At 46.0% G+C, this 17,853-nt stretch overlaps 1 protein-coding gene across 1 annotated transcript; it reads right to left on the bottom strand.

Annotated features, from left to right (window-relative positions):
• Positions 1-6,821: 6,821 nt before the first annotated feature.
• Positions 6,822-16,182, bottom strand: WFDC3 (WAP four-disulfide core domain 3). Its single transcript, XM_087819273.1, has 6 exons — positions 16,104-16,182; positions 15,506-15,634; positions 14,715-14,861; positions 8,727-8,858; positions 7,471-7,656; positions 6,822-6,838 (listed from the first exon to the last, which is right to left on the bottom strand). The coding sequence occupies exons 1-6, from the start codon at positions 16,180-16,182 to the stop codon at positions 6,822-6,824; spliced, it is 690 nt and encodes a 229-aa protein (XP_087675399.1).
• Positions 16,183-17,853: the final 1,671 nt, after the last annotated feature.

Genomic DNA, 17,853 nt, shown 5'->3' with positions numbered 1-17,853 from the left:
AGCAGCAATAAAATAATCATCATTAAATTCTTTCATCTGCCCCAAATCAATGAACATTCAATCCCCAACAATGCTCCTAGTCTAGGGAAATGTCTCCAGTTCCCCAGGTGCCAATAACATAGAAATTGTGATTTCACATCTGGGAGCTGCAAGTCTGGAATCAAGCTGAACCTCAAGTCAAAGTACAGAGGGTCATTCTCCTTTGCCCTGACGGCCTTATTCCTATTTCTCATCAAGGGCCCAGCCTCACAAATAAGTCCAGTGATGTGAGCAGCCTAGGCCAGTACTCTAGGGCCCATAGATAACAGAAGCCCAGGGTAAGGCCACATGTGAGCATTCTAGCTCAGTCCCAATAATGGCTACCGTGCTTCTGGACTATGAGCACAGCCTTGGAAAAATCTTGGGAACTGATAGAAAGCATAGGTTAGAGATGTCATCCTAGCCCCTCACCCAGAAATTACTCCTGTACAAATAAATAAAGGGCAAGTGAAACAAGAAGGTCACTCCTGGGTATTGAGTCCAAGCCTAGTGTCCCAGACCATTCGGAGTCCATATAAAACTGCTCTAGCCCTGACATCATAGATATAACCTACCTGGTGCTCATTAATGGATTCTGAAGACTTTCCTCTCTCTGACTATTATGAAACACAATGTTACATGCAGAAGTCTAAAGTGTAACTTCCTTGAAAAGTGTTTCAGAACTATATTCTAGTATTCCAAAGAATTACTGTAACATACTCTATGGAGATAAAGAATTGGAGATAATAACTACCCGAAATCCAATTCGCTTCAGGTTTTCAGTTTTCTTATGGGCGCTAGACCGATTGTCCAAGTTTCCTTCTCACTCAGTCCTAAATTTGCCTCTAGGAAAAAAAGAAAAAGCCCGGCCGGGTGTGGCTCAGCAGTTAGGCATCGACCTAGGATCCAGGCGATCAGGGTTCGATTCCCGGTCAGGGCACATGCCTGGGTTGCAGGCTAACTGATCAATGACTCTCTCATCATTGATGTTTCTATCTCTCTCCCTCTCCTTTCCTCTCTCTGAAATCAATAAAGATATATTTTAAAAAGAAAAAAAAGGTACACGTGTGCTGTCTGTGGTGCTGAAGGAAGATATACACTAGTGCACACAAATATCAATAAAAAGGCACAGAGCCATATGACATTTGTGGGCCTTTCACAGAATTACACACCCGCCTACAAAAACTTCTACATAAGAGAAGTCACATAGGACATAATCCTATAAGAAACCCAAGTGGGTTCCACATTACATTCGCGTGATACATTTTGAGGGGCGGTCACTGATAAAAGGAGAACAAACATGAAAAGATAAAACAAGGTCTTAGGATACACTCCAAAGACAGAATGAAAATATTATGCTCCTGACTCTGGTTTCTTTCCTAAGTCGTATCTGATTGCTATAGAAACTGAAAAATTAGAAGTAGTTTACGAAGAGTTTAGTTTCTGCTTCCAAGACCCCCAAAGAGAAAAGATTTGGTGCGGCAGATGTTGGAATGCGGGACACGTTTGGCTGTCATTCGAGTGATGCTCAATGCATTTCGCCTTCACATCTGGGTGCAGAGAAGAACCTGAGAGAAGAGGTAGAGAAGAGGAAGTCCCATGACCATCACAAGGACTATGATCTCTTCCCCATCCAACCCTCCCCTTCCATCTCCTGTACGGGAATAAACAGATTAGGAGAACACCTCCAGTCCTCCCTAAGTCTGGCCTTCACTGGGTCTGACAGATCACTCTCTCCTTGTCATTTCCATACTCAGCAGCCTGACACCAGTCCTGTCCTGCCAGGGCGTCCTTGTCAGATTCATTCATGACCTGACTACATCCTAGCTTCTTTAATTCTACCTGCTGTTGCCAGAATAATCATCCTCAAGCACCATGTATAGTTTTCAGGCCCTTGACCCAGGCAGGACATGCAATGTCTGTGGTTAAAATCTTAATTTCACCCAATATTCAAGTCCCCCATGTCTGTCCCATATTATTACTGTTTCCCACCCTGTGCTTTTGTCTCAACTTCACTCATCTTTTTATGAGTATCCTAGGTTTGCGAGGGGAAAGTGACCTAAAAGATCATCTAATCCAGCTCTCACTTATTATGCATCCTGGACCTGAAGATCTGAAATGTGAGATGACTTGACATATGTCTCATAGTATCTCGTAGTTTCATTTATGTCTTAGTACACTGACACTCAATTGGAAACTTGTTTCCAAGAGTGATGCAATTTTTCTTTTTCATTCATTCAGCACATTCATTGAGCACCTACTATAAGCCAGATACCATATGATAAGGCATAGGATAAGGTAATGAGCAAAGAGGTTCATACCCTGTCCCCATGGCATTGACAATCTGGAGAGGAGGCAGATAACCTAATAACCACTCAAGCATCTGCTGACAAACTGTGATACATGCTCCACAAGAAAGGCATGTCATTAGCAGGTGGTGAGGGGAACTTAGTCTATCCATGGATTCAGAAATACTTTCCAGAGGAAGTAATATTTGAGCTGACATCTGGAGCATAGTTAGGCACAGGGGGACAGGTATTCCCACCAGAGGAAACACTATGTGCAAACCTTGAGCTACAATAGAGCATTACATATTCAAAGAGTTGAATGTGCCCCATAGAGCTGGGGGCCCAGTGAGGATAGAAAGGTTAGCAAGGTCCCAGTCATGTTGGACTTTACATGTCAGGAAAAGAAGTTTGAATGTATTCCAACTGTAATGGATAAAATGGAGGGTTTCAAAAAGGAGAGAAATGTTTTTAAGAGACCATTTTGGAATTCTAGTTCTGATGATGGCAGGATAGTTTATATTCTACAGATAACAATGATCATATCTTGACAAAATGTAAAAAACAACTGTTTTAAGGCATTGGAGAGTGACCAAAATAAAGCAGAAACTGGACTGGTTTTAATCCTTGAAAGAAAAGAACCACATTGGGAAAGATCCATTTCACATGGTTTTTCACTAAGGACAATCCCAAATCCAACTGCATGTGGCAGATGAAGTTCAGGCAGAAAGTCACAGTCTCATGCCCTGAGCAATCAGGAGACAGCATTCAGGATGGACTGCCAAAGGCACTATATATTGAGTGGGAAATCCAGAGAGGAGAGAACTACAAAGGGAAATCTCCAGAATATTTTATAAACTTTCCTCAAATCCTTAACTGACTCCTCAGTCTCTTCTGTGCAGGTGAGATTCCAAGGATTCAAGGTGAGTAATACCAGGATGGCTGGAAAGCCAAACAGAGATTTCAACTGGTACCCATCAGAGGTGATGTCCAAGTCTGACCCCTGACGTGAGAGGGACTTGATAAACACTTTTACGCAGCTTTAAATGGAAAGCCTGAAAGAACCATGACTTAGAAGTAAAGGCAATGTTTCAGGACTAATGCGTGTATCCTAGAACTAAGGGAATATTCAAACAGGTCTGCCCTAGCGAAGCTGAAAGCCAAATCTTCACAAATTCAAGGTGATCCAGCAATAATTTAACTGCCTGCCAGAAGAAAATACAACACACTTCAGAAGAAGATGACAATCCAAAGCCCCTACAATGTTTCATCCTTATTCATTTTGCCCAGAGATAATAATCAGCAGAAGAGTCTAGATGCAAACCCAGGCCTCGCTACAAAACCCAAGCTCTTGGCTTCCTGGTAGCCAAGGCAAAAATGAAACATCGGCTCCAGAAAGCGCCTCTCACAGGGCCTGGCAACATCCATGATGCCTGATAAGTGATTTCCCTGCCCATTCTCGCATAGCTCATCATGAGAGAGAAACTTTTTCCTGAACTTGAGCTCCACAAAGAATTTGCTCTGTGGTTTTGTACAAGATACACTGATACAACATGACGGATAATGTCCCCAAGGTAAACATTACCAAAACAGCAGAAGCATTCCACATCACAGGAAAATGGAGGGCATAATGTTAGATCCTAATTTATTAAGTGCAATTAAGTAGGCATCTGGAGTATAAATCCAGCTATGTAATGTTTTCTCAAAGTGGCTTGGAAAAGCTGGGAGGAACTCGGTATATAACTTGGCTTCTAGGAGAATGGTTTTTTCATTTCTCTTGCCTGGAAATGGTCTACTTTTAGACTTCTGCTGCTCTCTGGTGGCTCTGAGAATAAAAGCACCCAGCAAAGACTCTCCACTCAAAACTCCCGACCTATCCATCGGGGTGGAAGGGGAGGAGCAGCTGAGCTCCCCACACACCACTCCAAATAGGTGGACCTCTTGTCAGCCCTCGACCTCTGCCTCCAACAAAATCCCAAGTTCAAGTTCAGCCCTTCAGCACTCTCTCTCTTTCTCTCTCTCTCTCTCTTTCTCTCTCTCTCTCTCCTGTCATTGCTACCCATAGGCAGGTCTGCAGCAGCTCCAACATGGACAGGGGTAGGCTGCCCCAGGTAAGAAGGAATGATCTAGAAAGGGCCCTTCTCCTGGTGCTCAGCCTGAGCTGCCCGGGGCTCACACCTCCCTCTCCAGTACCACCCCCCACCTCAGCAGAAAATCATTCTCCAGTATTTTAGGATCCCAAGGCTGTTGTTTTTCATTGAAAGCTCTTCTTTACTGATATTTTTTTAACTATATGCATGTATTAGTTTGATTTTTTTTTTTTTTAACAAACAATAAAATAAGCAAAACGATGGTAGGGGGAATCTGCCAAAATGTTCTGCAGCCAATCACACTGACACAGCTTCCCAGTTCCCTGCAACAGGAGCCTGGAACCATAGGCGTCCCTGGGATGGCCACTGCACGGCTCAGGCCAGCCACTCTTCTCAGATCAGGCGACACTGACATACGTCTACTCTGCTCAAAGAGATGAATGTTCTAAACCCAGTAGAAACCAGAATTTCACACTTAAGTGTGAAAACGGAGCCAGAAAAGGGGGTACAAAAACGCATCGGTGATGGGAAATTTTTTTTAGATGTACCTCAACTTCTTCCATTAAAGCATTTTTGCAACATCCAAGGTAAGCATTGTACCTTTTCCTCTCCTGTTTATAAAAATCCTACCTACTTAGCAATTTCTGTCCAGATTTTAATTGCATATGTCCTTTGACCGAGTATGGCATATACAGTGCATTACCTACCGGCCCCCAGAGCATTCTCTCCTTCCTTGCTGATAGAACCTTGATTTTTATATCTAGGTGGGCCTCTCCCTCAGCCTCAGGGATGAAGCAGGATTCATTTGAGACAGTCACATTTTCCCATTTCCATTTGCAAACCTTTGCTTTTCCTTCATCTCTTGCGACTACAGTTCTGGTCAATAAGATAAGAAGGGAAGTCGGGAGGGGAAGGCTTCTGGGTAAAATGGCCTCAGTCATTAAAAGAAAAGCACTATTTGAGATAACTTCGAGATATTTGACTATTTGAGGTAGGCTTTTTGCCACTGTCTCCTGTACACACTTTCTTCCTGCTGTGACAGCTAGAGCTGCAGCAACCATCCCCCACCCGCAAAAACAAAAGGCAACATGCTGATGGTGGGAAAGGAAGGAGTGTTGAGCTGCTAAGCCAGCCTCACCCCTTCTCTCCAGACTCCAATGTGAGAAAATTCAGTGTCTTCATCGGCTAAGCTACTGTGAGTTGGGTTTCTATTACAAATTCCTAACAGATAGACTTGAGAACTACATTCATTCCTTCGTTCAACAAATACTTATTGAGGGCCTTTTTTCTTTTTTTTTTGCCAGGCTCTATTTAAAAAAACTAAAATTCTGCTACTAGGAATTTATTGAGATTTACCTGCAAAAGTTGGCCAAGATTTATAGATACAAGGATATTAATGTCCAACAAGGAATGACTTGTTAAATTAGCTATTTTCATGGAGTTCTATTAAAAGAATGTATGCAATGACATAAGATTTCCAAGATATGGAATATGATCCATTTTGTATACATAAAAATATAATTTTTAAAAATTATTTTGGTTTTGGCCAGCCAGGCATAGCTCAGCGGTTGAGCATCGACCTAGGATCCAAGAGATTATGGTTCGATTCCCAGTCAGGGCACATGCCTGGGTTGTGGGCTTGATCCCCAGCCGGGGGGGGGGGGGGTGCAGGAGGCAGTCGATCAGTGAGGACTCTCTTATCACTGATGTTACTCTCTCTCCCTCTCCCTTCCTCTCTGAAATCAATAAAGATATATATATATTTTTAATTATCTTGGTTTCAAGAACGTAAAAACACCCCCTCCTTACAGTAACGCTACCTGAAGGAGACAAACTGCCTATCTTGGAGCAAAGGCTGGCAGCCAAGGAAGGAGGTCCAAGGTGGAAACATGCAAGTGACTATAATACTCTAGTCCCTCAGCCAACTTCCATCCCCAACCCACATTCTCTGATAAAAGAAAGGTCAGCAGAACCAAAAAGAGGCCTGACTGTCCTACTATTGAGGTTTAACAGTGACATCTATGGCAGATCACCCCAAGTTTTACCTTCTACCCATCTCTCCCCTAGCCACACCCAACCTGCACCCATTTTCAGTGTTCTCAGAAAGAATGGATTTCCTGTCCTTCCCAAATAAGTCTCATAATCTCACAGCCACGCTCAGACCCCATAGCTGTCTTTCCACATCTTAGTCCTCAATCAGCACAGACAAGAGGATCATCACCAGCCTTTATTGGGGACAAGAAGCACCACATACCCACTGCCCAACCCCAGGGCTGTTTCCTATGCTCAGGGCAGCAGCAGGGACAGAAGCAGAGCGGAGGGCAATGAGAGCCTCTGGGAGTATCACAAGCCCACGACATCACCCTCTCCTGGCTTCCAGGACAAGCCGCTTGGAGTCACCAGAGCAGCTCAGGACAAATCAGGACAGCTAGGGCACCGGGGTCTCTGCAAGAAGAAACGTCAAGTCACAACTGTGCCCTCCTAGCTCCAGGTCCCCAATGTGTTTCCCCTCCACCCTAGAGAAGCTTGGCATATATCGCTCTCAGAAGCCTTAACTGACTGACTCCCTGCTTCCTAGACAATCCAGTCCAAACTGGCATGAAGACTCTTATCATTCAGATGTCAACTTTATATCTCCTGTTATAACAACAGCATGTCTGTTCCTTTGCCCACTCTCACCCCCCACCTCCACCCCGGCTCCCCAAACATGTCATATACATCCCACCTCCTGTGCCTTTGCTAACAATCACCAGTCCGCCTGTCCAGCATGTTCTCTGGGCTGTCCTCCCTTTGTCACATTCTGCCTCACCTTGAGGGTCCAGCTCAAATCCTACTTCTAGCAGAAAGGCCTTCCTAAGGAGCCCCACCCAACTCTGAAAGCCTGTAAGCCCGCACTGTCCATGCAAGGGTTCTGTGATATATGATCTGGAACATATGATCTTTCTCTCCAACTAGACTCCCCAGGGCAGAAACAAACTTTTTCCTAGCCTTCTGAAGTCCCCTACCCAGCACCTAAGCCAGTGCTTCACATACGGCAGTTAGGTCCATTGTTTTTGAGGATGCTAGACTGCACTCACCTAATTCAGAGTCAGACCTGATGGTCCAGTTGGGATTCATGGCCAGTTGGGGAGGCAGAACTGGTGGGACACAGAAGCGGCCACAGCCTGACTTGCAGCACTTCGCCCCGGCTTGACAGTTCTCATCCATCATGCAGCTGACAATGCACAGGCCCACCAAAATGTTCGGACAATCGCCACCCTGCCCTGTGGGAAAACAAGAACAGGCAAAAGGGATACTCGGCTCCACTGACTGCAAGTTCCCGTCTGGAACTCAGGCATGGGGCCTCCCAGCGAATCCATCACTGAACCAAAGATCTGGCTGGGAAACCTTGAAACTGGAGGATCTGAGAATCTCTAAGGCTCCAAGAGAGCACCTGGACCAACAGTTTTCAAATAGTGTCCCACAGGGAGCTCCTCAAAGGTACCTCGGGGTTTGACACCTCTGTGGGCATGGGGCTGGGGGGCATGTAGAAGGAGCGAGGCTCCCAGAAGGCTGCCCTCTCCCCGACACCTGGGCTTCACAGTGTCACTTCCTCGGGGAGGCTTCTCTGCCACCCTAGACAGATTTTGTGCTGCTCTGTGCTCTTTTCATCCAACTTCACTGTAACTCACTCATTTGTCCACCTTCCCTGATAGGCTACATTCTGCATAAGGACAAGAGTCTGTCCCCAAGCCCTGGCATTGCCTGGGTAATAAATGACCCCTAAAGACAACATCTGGGCCAGTGATTCTGAAGTGGAGTTCCACAGTGCCTGGCACAACAGGAACACTCAAAAATACACATTTGTTTAAAAATATATTGAAGAAATAAAGAAATCAGGTCAGGAACACTTTCACCTGGTTGCATGTGTGGCCTCCAACTAAGAGCTCCTTTTGGAGGCAGGGAAGCTTTATGCTAAGAATCTTAGATCAGAAAATCATGATCTTGGGCAACTCCCTCATTTTATAGATGAAGAAATTGGCTCAAAAGAGAGGTTGGCTCACCCAAGGTCACAGAGCAAATCTACAGCAGAAGCCAGACTGGAAGCCATGCTGCCTTCCAACCTAGGGATTTGCCCTGCTACCCCCGACTCCCCCAGTTATTAATGCCAACAAGGACCCCTGGCCCTAGGAGGAGGGGTTGCTTTGGGTTGAGGGGCCCATGGGGACAGGAAGGATGAACACTCTGATTCCTCCCAGGAAGGGAAAGATGAGAAGGCCACAGATGACTCCCTCCCAAACTGACTGGGACTCAAGGAGCACTCAAGGATTCCTTCCCCAAAAAGTCAACATACCTCCCTTAATGTCTCCACGGCAGATGTGGCCACAGCCAGTGCTGCAGCATTTATGCCCCTGGGGACAGGACTCGTCCCCATCACACAGTTCCTCACATGGAAGGGGGTCAGCTGGACATTCACCTTCAAACCCTGCCATAGAATCAGAGCGTTGGGTCCCAGAGATGCTCCAACCCAATGTTTCCAGCTATTTTTACTGTGATTCTTGAGTACAAAATACATTTTTCATTTATTAATTTTTAAACAGAAGTATGTTTAAAATGTACAGACCTAGGTACATTCACATATATGCAACGCTGATACCATATATTCTATTTCTCCTTTTCTTAATGCAGGCCATAAACGACTAAGTTCATTTCAGGACTTGCAGTTTGAAAAACACTGTTAAGGTCTGACCCACTTTCTGGCTGTGGTAGACATCTATACTGGTGGCTCCCGATGAACCCCACCTTATATAGCCCCCTCCCAGATTGTCTCTGGGCTTGACCATGTAACTTGCTTTGACCAACAAGACATCAAGTGCAATTCATGCAGCAGAGGCTTTGCTAAGCAGTTGCATAGTGAGGCCTGTCCTCTTAAGAAGACTCTCCCTTGGGAACCAGCCACCATGCTATGAGCAGCTTGGGCGAGAATAGACTACGTAATGATGAGGTGCCCCATGAGAGAGAATCTGAATGAAGAGAGGATCCTGGGCATCCCAGCCACAGTCGAGTTCCCCACTGAGCCCCCAGCCACATGTGCCTGTTATGAGTGACCCCAGCTACGCCATGTGGTATAAGAACTGCCCAGCTAACCCACACTAAGTTTGTGGGTGGTTTGTATGAAGCAATAGATAACTGAAACTCTGGTTAACAGAACCGCAGGTTTGTTCTAAGATGCAATGAGCCCAGCCAGCTAAAATAATTTGCTCCCCCCATTCCCCTGTAACTAGGGGTCACCACAAACTGAGATGTAGCTGGCAAACTTTTGCACTTCCCATAATAAAGGCTACACCTTTCAAGCTGCCCCTCACTCCCATCTTCTTTCAGTGCAAAGACAAATACAGGGAGGTACAACAGCCTTCTCTGGACCAGGAGGCAACTAGTATAAGGAGAAAGTCAAGGGTTGCAGAGAGGAAGAGAGAAATAGCCTTATCCTTGTTAGCATTATGGAGCTGCACCTACTTTAGGACTTTTTCTTATGCAAGAAAAATGAACCCCTATTGGGTAAATTTTCTGCTGCGTACAGACACATCCCTGATGTGCCCTGTCACCACCCCTATGAAGATAATGGAATTCAGAGAAGAGGCTTGCCCAGAACTACAGTGAGTCAGTGACAAACTGACTCACAGGACAAAACTCAGCCTCCTGGTTTGCTGGGGAGCACTCTTTCTGCTACATCACCCTTAAAGCACGCAGGCGCCGAGCCAGGTCCCCTGGAGCAGGCACGCCCAAAGAAGCCACATCCAAACCAAACTAGCTCCCCATGACTCATTCACCTCAGTGTTTATTTCAAGTTTTTTAAAAGGAAAAAAGTGACAAGTAATTAAAGGCTTTGCGGAAAACCAGCACAGGATTGGCTCAGTGCCTCTGAGTGAGAGCATTTAAGTATGATTGCATGTGGCTGGCTCCGGGAGGTCCACCTTGATAGAAAAGGCAAGTGTTGGCCTCCCAAGAGAGCACACGAAGCTAAAAAATCAAGGTATAATCACCCCGCACTCTAAGGTTTTTCAGAACAGCTCCTATTTCAAATGCTCTGTGCCAGTGTCAGATGGCATCAAAACTATGTGTCCTGATTTTTACTCAGAAAATATGGTCACCTCTCTCATCATTGATGTTTCAGCTCTCTCTCCCTCTCCCTTCCTCTCTCTGAGATCAATAAAGATACATTAAAAAAAGAAAAATGATGGTCATTATAACAACCAGATGTACCTCTCCACACCTCCCCGCCTGCTTTACAAACACTAAAATCCATTTAACAAAGAACAAAGCCTTTTGTTCCACAGTTAAATCTCCCTGGTGGAAAAAAAGCAGCAACGTAAACTTCTCATGGAGTTACAGCATGTGGCCTAGAAAGTGGGTCCTAGAGTAGCATGCTTCCCAGAATTCAGCCTTCTGCTGAGCTTGGCCCTGAAGTGACCAACGCCAGGAGCTCTCTGCTGCTGGAAGAGAGTAGAGGTTTGGTCTCTATGCTGGTCCTGGGGATGAGGGCAATCACTGGCAGAAAAGTGAAATTCTAAGACGTCTCAAGCCAAGAAGGGCCCTCTGAGCTATGAAGCCTACTCCTCTTCTCTTGCAAATAGACAGACATCCAGGAAAGGAGAGGGATTGACCTGAGATCAATGATGGCAGAATTGGGCCCCGAGCCCCCAGGTCTAGGGGTGCCCTTTAAACCACCTCACTATGAGCCCCTACTCCACAAGGATCACCCCCAAACAAATCAACAAGCGCTGGGACTCACTCAGCCCAGTTCTGCCAAAAGAGAAGACCCAGAGATAGACAATTTAAGGGGTTAGGAAAACATAAGCAAACCAGTGTGTCAGGAGGCCCCGAGACCATCTCAATTTGGTGACTCACTAGGACAAACAGGACTTGGCACGCAGTTGTACTCATGGCTCAGATTTACTACAGCAAAGGATACAATGGCCAGCTCCTTCTCGCTCTCCAAGTTAAAACAACACTTTCTCTATACCTCTCTTCTCCTTCATAGCACTCGTTGCAACTTGCGGTTATTATTACTTATTGATTACTTCCTGTCGCTCACACCATGAGAACAAGGACCATGGCTGCCTTGGTCACCAGCAGATGCCCATGTGTTAGGTGGGGGAGACACTGGATACGGAGTGAGTAAATGAAGGAGTGAGTGAGTGAATGCAAGGTCAGACTTCAGGCAGCTGGGAGGGAACTCGAATAGGAAGGTGCTGGCACAACTACGACTGTCGAACATTATTTGACAGTTTTTGTATAAGCTTTTAAAGTGCATTTTTTTCTAAACTGCATGATATAGACAGAATGTTTGTGTCCTCAAAAGAATTCATATGTTGGAACCTAATCCCCACTATGAGGGTATTTGGAAATGGGGCCTTTGGGAGGTGATTAGGTCATGACAACGGAGCCCTCAAAAATATTTGTGCCGTTACTGCCCTGCCACCATGTGAGGTCACAGCAAAAAGACGGCAGTCTATGAACCAGGAAGCAAGCCTTCCCCAGACACTAAATCTGCCTGCACCTTGACCTTGGACTTCCCAGCTCCCAGAATTGTGAGAAATAAACTTCTGTTGTTTATAATCCCCCCAGTCTATGGTATTCTGGTATAGCAGCCCCAACAAGGACATTGCATTATCACTCTATGAGGTAAATGTCTTTATCTTCATTTTACAGATGACAAAAGCGAGGTTCAGAGAGATGAAAGGATTTGCCCAAGACCACACAGCAGGCAAGCAGAGGAGCCAGGAGTCAGACCCATGCTCAAACTAGAACTGCCTCATTGGAGCATCTGGCCGGTGCCCTAGGCAACCTGATTGTCCCACCACCCTACCAAACCGAGCAGCACAGGCTATGGTCAACCTCTGGCAATATCAGAGCTTAGGGAAAACAGAAGTTGTTCATAGCCCAGAAAGGAGAGCTTCCTGTGGAGTTGGGTGTAGCAACCAGTCCCGCTGAGTGAGTGCCCAGCCCTCCTCTAGGACAGGAACTATAGAAAAGTAGTTAACTACTAACACAATAGCCAATATCACCTCTCACCAGACTAGGCACCCCACTCAGCCAACAGGCTCTGGGAGATCACTATTCTAGCCTGCCTGGCTCAAAGCAGAGAGGAAGCCCCAACTGGGCTGGCCAGGGCCCAGAGCAGCTCACAAAGGTGCCTTGCCAGGGTGCCAGCCTCATCCCCGGCCCCAACAATGCAGCTATCGCTTCAAACACTGGGCAGATTGTACCAGGCCCTACATGCTAGTGATGAGTGACATGCCTGAGACAGATTCCCAGGCTCTGGTTCCAGAGCTGGGCCTCAAGAGTCCTGGCAAGGAGTACAACCCTCTATTCTCTCTTATGGGCAGGCTGCCCAAGAGAGCTGCCTAAGCCAGGCACAGGCGACTGCACTGGGCGCAGGGAAGGGGCCTGCTACCTGGGGAGGTCTGGCTGGGAGGAAAGAGGTTGTCACATACTGTGGACGGTCAGGGTCTCAAAGAAGAAATGATCAGGGGAAGAGAAAATGATCCTGCTTCTTGATAAAAGGGACTGATCAGAAACTCACCCTAAGAGGCAAAAGGAAGAGAGCTCATGTATAGTGAGGGCCAAACACTTTAGATACTTTGAATCATTACAACAACCTTCAAGGTTTATTCTTTTCATTTTACAGCGAAGGGAACCAAGGCTCAGAGAAGCAGAAGAGACTTGACCAGGGACCCACTAGCCAGTAACTGGTGAGCCTCAGGCTTGAACCCAGATCTCTGACAACCAAAAATCTATGCTTTTTCATTGTAATATGATGTCACATGTACTCAGATGAGAGAATGGTTCCAATTCCTTTAAAAAACATAATGGAAGATATGAGGTCCCATTTGAGATAGCAAAGAAGATAATAAAATAATCTGGGCATTAACTTATCAAGAAATACTTTAAAACTAGGAAACACCTTGAAATACACCAAATACACTTGGAAATGGGAAGACATAAAGATCCAACATTGTAAAAACATCAGTTCTCTCTAAGTTAATTTATACATCTAACACCTCTCCAATAAAAGTAGCCTCAGTATTTGGGAGAGGAGGAAGGGGTGATGATAATAAAATATATTTGGAAGTACAAGCAAGCACAAGTAGCCATGACAATCTGAAACCAAGGGAAATGAGAAGGGGGTAGCCATGGGAGACACATTATCAATGTCTAGTGCTTTTGGAGGGCCTCTCAAGGGAATGGGAATGCGCCAAAGAATAGAGCAGACAGTTCTGTCACTTCTACCTCTGAATTCTCTCAGTTGTGTCACCTTTCTCCATCCCCACTGCCACCTGCCTGGTCTAACTGCACCCCATCCTCACCTGGCATCGCTCTGTCCCTCCCTGTCTCTAACCATACCAGCTCTCCTTCAGTTTCTCAAACGCAGCAAGCTCCTCCTCAGCTCCAACACTTCTGCAAGGAATGTTCATCACACCCTTGACCTAACTTCAACTCCAGGTCGCAAGTTAAATGTCACTGCCTCAGACTGGCCTCCCTTGACCACCCAGTCTAAAGTGAGTGCCCTGTTATCCTCTCTCAGCACCCTTTAATTTTCCTCCGTGTCCTTGCCACGGTTTGAAATTACATATTTATTTGCATGCTTATCTGTTAAGCCCCTTTCTCCCGCACTAGTCTAGGAGCTCCACGAAGGCAGGGACTGGATCTGCTTTGTTCACCACAATTACCCAGAGCCCATCACTGGATCTGGCAAATAGTAAACACTCAGTAAACATTTGCTACAGAAATGACATGCAAATGGAGAAGTAGGTCATGGAGACCCAGTTAGAGGAAGAAGAAATCTCTTTCAAACACCTCTTTACTAGAATCAGAATAAAATAGGTCCCGTTTCCAACAGGAGATGGCCAACCTGTGTGTGGACAGAGGGGACGCGAAGTCTCAGAAGCAAGTAAGTGGGGAAATGAGTGCTGCCTTGTATAGGTAGAAGGATTCTTTTTGCTACCTCTCTACAGATTCTCCGGCTAAGATTTTCATAGATAATACTGCAACTGACAACAGGACTGGAAATTACCCGGCAGCTTTCAAATCTGCCCCAAATACGGATACGCCAAGGTTTCCCTGTAGCAGCCTCCTCTGCCAGCCTAGGCCACGTCCCTCAGACCATCACGGCTTTGGTATCCTTCTTATATCTTTTCTTAGAAAAGATCTCCAAATATAGGAGGTACTTCATTGTTTTTCAGAGTAAAGGAAAACCTATAACAAGATGGCACGTGCATATCTGAGAAAGAAACCAGGAGGCGAAGCAGAGCATGGGGTACGTGGCGAAGTTTCTTACCCAGCTTCTGTTTAGGGATCGGGACGACACAGCTTCTGTTGCAGCCAAACCTGCAGCATTTCTTTACACCTGGACACATCTCATCAGTGACGCACCTTTTAAAACAGGATTGTTTCCGAACAACCCTGGGACAATCTCCTTTCCTCCCTGTAGCAGAAAGGGAGACAGCCACAAAAAGAGATAATGGTGCCTGGTGACACCCACAGGCAGAGCAGATCAGCAAATCAGAGGAAGGAAGCCCTGAGCTTCATTTAGGACTTTCCACCCTGGTGCTAAAGCACACGGTGACAAGGATAATAGCTCATATTTGCTGTATCATTTACTGAGTTTACTTTGTGCCAGAAACCTCTCATCTGAGCCTCACAACAATTCTACAAAGGTACAAACAATTATCTTCATTTTACAGATGAGGAAATTGAGCCTTAAAAAGTTAGCACTTAAAAAGAACTATTTTCGGTTTATTTAAGGCTTAAGAAGGTCTGCCTGGCTGTTTACTCCCTTCATCACGATCTTCAACAGGCTTCTCTTCACAACTTTGCCCTCCAGCCTTCATAAGAACCCCGAGTTCAAAGTAAAACAGGGAGAATCAGTCACATGTTCTTTCCTGATAGAAGACAAACAACTGGGGACACTGAGTGTTAAAGGAGAAAAGGCCTCCAAAAGAAGAAAGAAGAGGTGCTCCAGGCAAGTTAGACATCAAGAGCCAATCTGGGAGGCGGGGCGCTCTCGGTCCGCCTAGCCCAGGGGCAAGGTCCGGGAGCGCACTGGGGTCTGCCCTCATACCGACGTACCCTTAGGCAGGCCTCGGCAGACCCGCCCGCAGCCCGTGCTGCAGCACTTCTGCCCCGCCGGGCACGATTCGTCCCCCTGGCACAGATCTTTGCACGGGTTCTTGTCAGGAGGGCATTCTCCTTCTTTCACTGCAAGAGATATCACGCGAGGTTGGGTTAACTGGCCAGGCCTCAAGAAATGGGGCATGGGAGCCAAATGTGCTTCAAGAACTTTCAGCCTCTCCAAACACTCCTCTCTAAATCTCTCTGCAACCATGTTCCCCTCCACCCACACAACACTACCACACACACACACACACACACACACACCCCGCTACCAAAGGAACAGCCATACTGCAGATAAAGGTTGGGGTGCTCCTGTTCTCATTTAAGAAACTCTAGGGGAAAGCCAGACTGGAAGTCCTATCTCCTTGTCCAGAGAGGGTGAAGAAAGCCAGGGAAACCCACCCTGGCTGTCCCAAAAACCTATGCATCCAGTCCCGTCCTACAGAGATGACCATCTCCAAGAGTGAGGCCCCTCGCTCTGGGAGGCGACAGGGGACAACTTCTCTAGTCACTTTCTGTTACTGTTAGCCAGGGATCCCAAATGATAGCTCACCGTGCTCGCCTGCAGTCACCCAGAATATTAGGGACCCAAGAGCAAGAAGTGCCTTCAGGAGGAAGAAGCAACTCAACATGATGACGATGCTGAGAGTTGAGACGAAAGCTCAGGTCAGGCCAGAGGTGTTCACCTTGCCCAGAGTATCAACGGAGAGAAAGGTAGGACTGGGAGACTGGCCCAAACCCAGCCCCCAAATCTTCCCTTTCGCAATAGTCCCCAAGGATGGCTTCTTCTGACAAGAAGAAAAATGATTGGTTGCTGGTGTGTGAGAAAATTCCTGGCACTACCAAAGGGCACATGTGACTGTGGTGATCAAACTCTAATGCACAATACACAATATACCTGGCCAATGACGACAAACCTGGGAAAATGGAGGGATGGCCACTGGATCAAGGATCAAAGAGAGCCCTAAAGGGCCTTGGAAGGACACAGTGACATGATTTATTAAGAAAATAACCAAAGCTAATAAAATGTTCTGCAGCTCCTGTTTACCTTAGCAACCTAGAAAACAGATACTTATAAACTAAAAAAGCTACAGAAGAACTATATTTGAGTCTGTTCAGAACTAATACAAATGCACCAAAACCTACATCTTGGTACCTCTGACTCACACAGGCCATCCTTGGACTGTCTGAAGGCTAATTGACAGAACCCCAAAGAATAGTTGCTATGGTTCAAGTAGTCTAGACCATATATACTCTTTTTATTTATCTCTTCTGTCTTTTGATTTTTCTTTATCTGCTTATGACTTTGGTCAGCCATGACACCTAATAGTGTCCACTGGCATTGCTTAGCCCAGTGAGGTTAAAGGGCAAGAAACATTCAAGACTCAAAGTTAAAACCTCCTTAATAATGCCAAAGAGCCTGACTGGGCGTGGTTCAGCGGTTGAGCATCAACCTAGGATCCAGGAGATTGTGGTTCCTATTCCCAGTCAGGGCACATGCCCGGGTTGCGGGCTCAGTCCTCAGTGGGGGGCGTGCAGGAGGCAGCCGATCAACGATGGCTCTCTCATCATTGATGTTTCTCTCTCTCCGTCTCCCTTCCTCTCTCTGAAATCAATAGTTTAAAAAAAAAAAAAAATAGTGCCAAAGAGTTCATTGCCAGGAATTTGCCTTATTTTTTAAGGCTGATATTGGAACATAAAGATTGATGACCTATTATGTGCTTTATATACAATATTTATTTTAATTCTCACAATAATCTTGCAGAAGTAAGAAAAGAGGCTCAGAGGGGCTGAGAAAAATTTTCCAAGGTCATAAAGCTAGTAAGTGGTGGCTGCTGGAATTTAATAATAGTAATGACAGCATTGTTTTTGAGGGTTTACTTGTATCACAGTTCTAAGCACTTTACGTGAATTAACTCACTTAATCCTCACTGCAACCTTATGAGTTTGTTACTATTCCCGTTCTATGGATGGGGAAACGGGGCGAAAGAAACATGGGTCACACAGCCAGTATACGGTGAAACAAAATAGGCAGCCCAGTTCCGCTTCTTAAGCACCATGTCATACTGGGTGTGAACTCAGATCTTTCTAACTGCAAAATTGGCCGCTGTGGCTCAGCTGGTTGGAGAGTGGTCTGTACACCAGAAGGTGGTGGGTTTGAGTCCCAGACAGGGTACATATATCTAGGTTGTGGGTTCAGTCCCTGGTCAGGGTGCCTGCAGGAAGCAACCGACTTTCTCTCTCTCTCTCTCTCTCTCTCTCAAAAGCAATTTTAAAAAACACACCTCACGTACTTCCTACTA

This window comes from Miniopterus natalensis, chromosome 7 (assembly GCF_054644295.1).
Source record: "Miniopterus natalensis isolate mMinNat1 chromosome 7, mMinNat1.hap1, whole genome shotgun sequence".
In the NCBI taxonomy this organism is placed as follows: domain Eukaryota; kingdom Metazoa; phylum Chordata; class Mammalia; order Chiroptera; family Miniopteridae; genus Miniopterus; species Miniopterus natalensis.
The sequence above is the reverse complement of the archived record's forward strand: the minus strand, read 5'-3'. Positions and strand labels throughout refer to the sequence as shown.

Coding starts and splice junctions, on each gene's coding strand:
- WFDC3 (XM_087819273.1), bottom strand. CDS start 16,182: ATGTTGAGTTGCTTCTTCCTCCTGAAGGCACTTCTTGCTCTTGGGTCC. Junction 14,862..15,505: donor CTGCCGAGGCCTGCCTAAGG/GTACGTCGGTAT, acceptor TTTCTGCTACAG/GGAGGAAAGGAGATTGTCCC. Junction 7,657..8,726: donor CCGTGGAGACATTAAGGGAG/GTATGTTGACTT, acceptor GTTTTCCCACAG/GGCAGGGTGGCGATTGTCCG.